This window comes from Limulus polyphemus, unplaced genomic scaffold, assembly GCF_000517525.1.
Source record: "Limulus polyphemus unplaced genomic scaffold, Limulus_polyphemus-2.1.2 Scaffold768, whole genome shotgun sequence".
Classification (NCBI taxonomy): Eukaryota; Metazoa; Arthropoda; class Merostomata; order Xiphosura; family Limulidae; genus Limulus; species Limulus polyphemus.
In genome coordinates, this window is record NW_013666378.1 from 360,726 (window position 1) to 366,450 (window position 5,725).

The following is a 5,725-nucleotide window of genomic DNA, read 5'->3' on the forward strand; positions in this document are numbered from 1 at the left end:
AGCGCGATAGAATTATCCGTTCTCATGTAGCTGAATAATACATGGCAAATTCAAGGATAAACTGAGCTAACCTCATCTTATGCACAATAGTATCACTGTGTGGGCGGAGAGCCAATTCTGAAGAACTGCCCACATGGTCTGCTTTATGATCCTGAGAACGAGTGGTGTGACTTCCCCAACAGGGTAGATTGTGGAGGTAATATAATATTTATTGTCTTTTTTCTGATATATCACTGTCATGGATCGTGGAGATAATATAATCGTTATTGTCCTTTTCTGATATATCACTGTTATGGATCGTGGAAGTAGTATAATCGTTATTGTCCTTTTCTGATATATCACTGTCATGGATCATGGAGATAATATAATCCTTACTGTCTTTTTCTGATATATCACTGTCACGGATCGTGGAAATAATATAATCGTTATTGTCCTTTTCTGATATATCACTGTCATGGATCATGGAGATAATATAATCCTTACTGTCTTTTTCTGATATATCACTGTCACGGATCATGGAGATAATATACTTCTTACTGTCTTTTTCTGATACATCACTGTCACGGATCGTGGAAGTAGTATAATCACTCGTGTTTTTTTTGTTTTTTTGTTTTTTTATAAATTAGTGTCATGGATCGTGGAGATAATATAATCGTTACTGTCATTTTCTGACGTATAATTGTCATCAGGCCTGTACACAGAATGTTTGAAACGAGAATACTAATTTGTGAGATAAAATGCAAACGCATATTGTTCAAAGCACAATCAGCATGCAAAGCATACTAATGCTATGGGGATCTGGAGGTATGCCCCACTACAGAAAATTTGTAAAAAAATATTTGCTATGAGATTAAATCTGGAAGCAATTTTGCCTCAAATATAGCTTGAACAATTGTATGGCTGTTCACATAAAATCCACAAATTGTAAGTTTAACGATAAAGAGTGTATAGTGACGATTTTTAAAGTGAAATTATCACACACTGTATTCTAATAACAGAGCAGAGAAGAAAATTCGTCTTGTCAATTGTGTTCTAAAGTAATGGAACCAAGATATGTGGACTTTGACGAAAAAGAGACCAAATATTTAAAGCTCTGGATACAACTGTAATAACCAACAGTGTAACGAACATTTGTATCTACGGCTGACTTGTTTTAATATATTATTTTAAAACAACTGGAGTGTGTTGCTGTTTGTTTCTTGTTGAAATTTATCGTCAACAAATAACAGACACCTACTGCAAAGAATCCGGCCTACAAAATCTGACAGTAGCAATACCGCTTCGGGTTTTCCTTTGCAAAGTGTCAACAGAAGCCATTGCATGCAACCATTTAAGGTTGTAAGTCCGTAAATTTCCCACTGTACCACCAAAGGGGTATATAATACTGTTTTAAACTTTTAAACAAATCGAACCTCGAATTTTAAGTCCGTAAATTTCCCACTGTACCACCAAAGGGAGGATATATATAATACTGTTTTAAATTTTTAGAAATAATATGATTGTAAGTCTAAGAGAGGTGTAAAAAACGACCTTTATTCGGTGATTAAAAGTTCCAATGTTAAAGGATGATCAACCCTTCTTTTTATTCTGCAAATAACAAGAGCTGACGGTTTGTTTGTGTGTGTTTTGTTTGTTTTTTTCGTTCTAAATAACTACGCCGTTATCCTTACATCACACACATCCGTGAAGGCGCTGGTACCTCCTGTTGAGATCTCACAGGAAACTACTACCGTTCGTCATCTGCGCTGTTCAATCGAGTTTATTCCAGAAACACTTCCAAGCCAAGAAGTATCAAGAATCAGACGACTGCTTATCACAACTGTTTTGTAATCATCAAAATGTCATGAATAAATATGCAATGCTCACAGCCTTGGACACACTTCTGAACAACGGTTAGAAGACGACTGAACGAGGTAAGCATTGAACCGAGCTCGTGTTAGAAACAACTCCGATTAAAGTAATACTTTTCCACTGTTTACAGTTTGGTATACGATTAGTAAACGTGGTGGCGTACATATAAGTGGGGGTCCAGACCTAACTCATGAAAGGTTCACTTGACATAAGATTAATGTTTTTTGTTCCCATGGAAACACCGTATTATTTTTATTTGTGATATAATTTAGTGTAACATTTTAGTTTCGGGACCTGACATGGACTAGTGGTTAAGACACTTGATTCGCAATATGTTGCTGAGGGTTAGAATCTCGTCATCGAACATGCTCGCCCTTTCAGCCGTGGGAGCGTTATAACGTGACGGTCAATCTCACTATTCGTTGGTAAAGAGTAGCCAAAGAGTTGGCGGTGGGTGATGTTGACCAGCTGTTTTTCCTCTCATCTATCATTTTAAAATTAGGAACAACTAGGGTAGATAGCATTCGAGTAAAATTGAACAAACAAACAATTTTACTTATGTAATATTAATAGGGTTTTTTGTTAGGGGGGAGGACAAAAGTATTCTTGCTTTTATGGGTCGCTTATTAAATACTAACTGCTTAAAGAAAAAAATAACATGTTTATGTAAGTTAGTTATACACGGCCCAATGTTACCCCCGTCACTAAAATTGTAATGGGCATACAGTAACCAAACTATTCTGTCTAGATAAATGCATTTTGGCTTTTATGACTCCTCCTATTTCAAGGCCCTCCAGTGGCACAGCGGTATGTCTGCGGACTTACAATCCTAGAAACCGGGTTTCGATACCCCTTGTGGGCAGAGCACAGATAGCCCATCGTGTAGCTTTGTGCTTAACTTCAAACAAACAAACCTATTTCGAGAAATCAAGCGTGATGTGACACAAACTGATTTTGGTTAGATATTTATGTAGACATTTTAAGAATAAGTAGCTACTAATTTATTCTTTAAAACTGTTTAAAATAGTCAACTTTTTTTTCTCTCTCGCATAATTAAATAGATTAAGTTCGGCAAGAAATAAATGTGAAGGTCGGTTTTTGAGACAATATTTAATCACGTGACAATGAACTCGATATAATCTAATAAGTACGAATAGAATATTTTATGATACCAACATAACACAGTAAAACAACAGTACGGTGTTACACACACAATCATGTACGTCATTCTCATTATTCAGGGTTAACCATGACGTAACGAAATGTGTTATTATCGCTATTCAGGGCTAACCATGACGTAACGAAATGTGTTATTATCGCTATTCAGGGTTAACCATGACGTAACGAAATGTGTTATTATCGCTATTCAGGGTTGATTATGACATAACTAAATATATCATTATCATTATCCAGGGTAATATTAGCTAAGCAGTTGTGCAAAACAGGGTATGTCCATAATATCAAGCACCTTATTTTAAACAGGGTGGGCTACAGTTGTCAAAATCGACACCTTTGGACCTTCTAATAAATCGACATGAGGTCAGCAACTATTTTATACGTTTTCAAACTTCACTTTAAAAAATCCTTATTGAAATAATAAAAAAATAAAACGGAAGTTGGAGCGTTTTGCAGGCGGGGCGAGTGTCGCAGGTAATGCTGCTATTTAGCTGCGAAAGTGTCCATGGTAGAACAAAGAATTTGTTACTAACGTTTTACAAACAGACAGACAGCCCTGACAAGCGCTATAGAATTATCCGTTCTCATGTAGCTGAATAATACATGGCAAATTCAAGAATAAACTGAGCTAACCTGTTCTTTCTTCGCAGTCTCTCAATGACACAGCGGTATGTCTGCGGACTTATACCACTAGAAACCGGGTTTCGATACCCGTTGTGGGCAGAACCCATTGTGTAGCTTTGGGCTTTACTACGAAAACTAAAAACTAAAAAAGTTTCTTTGACAAAATTTGCAATAGTAATGACGGGAGTAAATACACACCATATATGCTGACAAGCCCCCCAGTGGCACAGCGGTATGTCTGCGGACTTACAACGCTAGAAACCGGGTTTCGATTCCCGTGGTGAGCAGAGCACAGATAGCTCATTGTGTAGCTTTGTGCTTAAAAACAAACATTATGATGACAAATTTTCCATTGAGATCAGTTATAAAGTGATCATTTGTTTTCGACAAATAAAAAATAAAACAAGAAGATAAAATGTATATCTTTAGCGAAGTTGGTTACATTTGAAGTAATGTAAAATTCATATGAAATCAGATCTAACTGCTAGCCATTTCGTCAGTCTTTAAAATATGTAAAAAATTTTCCGTCAAACGATTCTCTTCTTGTAAACTGTAAAACATTCGGTTAAAAAATAGACATATTGGAAGTGTATATATATATGTGTATTTTATTCTAACCGTGGGTTTGTTTTCATTAGGGTGAAGACATAAATTGTGAATAATAACGGTATTACTGCTAAGATGAAAACAGTTGGACTTTTGTTGCTTACCTTTGCATCAGGTTCGTACCTTGTATTGTTACTTAAACAATAAGCGCAAGGAAAAATTCGTGATGAGCATTACCCTCGATATGTTTTATTGTGTTATGAGCATAACCCTCAACATATTTTATTGTGTTATGAGCAAAACCCTCAATATGTTTTATTGTGTTATGAACATAACCCCAACATATTCAATTGTGTTATGAGCATAACCCTCAACATGTTTTATTGTGTTATGAGCATAACCCCAACGTGTTTTATTATGTTATGAGCATAACCCTCAACATGTTTTATTGTGTTATGAACATAACGCTCAACATGTTTTATTGTGTTATGAGCATAATTCTCAAAATGTTTTATTGTGTTATGAACATAACCCTCAACATATTTTATTGTTATGAGCATAACCCTCATCATGTTTTATTGTGTTATGAACATAACCCTCAACATATTTTATTGTGTTATGAGCATAACCCTCAGCATGTTTTATTGTGCTATGAACATAACCCTCAACATATTTTATTGTGTTATGAGCATAACCCTCAACATGGTTTAATTTGCTACGAATATATAATTCTCAAAATATTTAACTGTTATAAACATCATTCTGAAAATGTTTTATAAACATCGTCCTTAAACTGTGCTAAACACCATGGTTAAGTGTGTTTTTTATTTCTATCAGTGCATAATCTATGTTTGTTAAAAGCAAGATAATTTATAATTTCAGTTTGAACTATATTTATCTGGTAACACTTGTATATAAAAGGCTGGTTGAATACGCTAGCTTTAGTAAGACAATAATAAATGAATGTCAACTTATTCTAAAAATAATTTAGAATTAATTTCCGTTCAATCAGCATCCACGTACTGACAGCTAAGTTCTTTCAATAGCATTATATGTAGGTATAAGGACCTAAAGCACATGTAAGATGCTTTTTTTTGTTTTTATATATATATAAGTGGTGTACGTGAAAGGGTTCGTATGCCCTCAGGAAAATGGTCAGTTTGCTCATGAAACAGACTGCGAGAAGTACTGGAACTGCTGGAAATCTGAAGCTTTCATAGGAGAATGCAAATTAGGACTGTTGTTTGAAGCCGAAAGAAGAATATGTCTGGATGCTGATATGGTTGACTGTGGAGATCGGATTGTTCCAAAAAGTGAGTTTTATCTATCTCATATAATACTGTTAGAATTCTCCAGACTTTCAACTAGAAGCATTATTTGATATATCTCTCTTCCTGTTCTTATAAAGTTCTTTGAAATACGTAAGTTACAAATGCTCTATCAACAGTTCAGGGGCGAGTCCACCAGGGAGACGGTTTGTTTGTTTGTATGTTTTGAATTTCGCGCAAAGCTACACGAGGGCTATCTG

General features: G+C 35.2%; 2 protein-coding genes across 3 annotated transcripts in view; one reads left to right on the forward strand and one right to left on the reverse strand.

Annotated features, from left to right (window-relative positions):
* The window catches only part of LOC106460431 (DNA repair protein SWI5 homolog), a 33,094-nt gene that overhangs the window by 16,668 nt on the left and 10,701 nt on the right, over nucleotides 1–5,725 (reverse strand). The gene's annotated exons all lie outside the window — the stretch shown is intronic.
* LOC106460432 (peritrophin-1-like) overlaps nucleotides 1,773–5,725 on the forward strand; it is an 8,496-nt gene continuing 4,543 nt past the window's right edge. The window contains exons 1-3 of one of the 2 annotated variants that reach the window (XM_022387143.1): nucleotides 1,773–1,913; nucleotides 4,290–4,372; nucleotides 5,313–5,510. In XM_022387143.1, the coding sequence (XP_022242851.1) occupies nucleotides 4,333–4,372; nucleotides 5,313–5,510 (238 nt within the window). In that variant the 5' untranslated portion in view covers nucleotides 1,773–1,913; nucleotides 4,290–4,332. The remainder of the gene's footprint in view (nucleotides 1,914–4,289; nucleotides 4,373–5,312; nucleotides 5,511–5,725) is intronic. The other variant, XM_013920128.2, reaches the window with a different exon arrangement.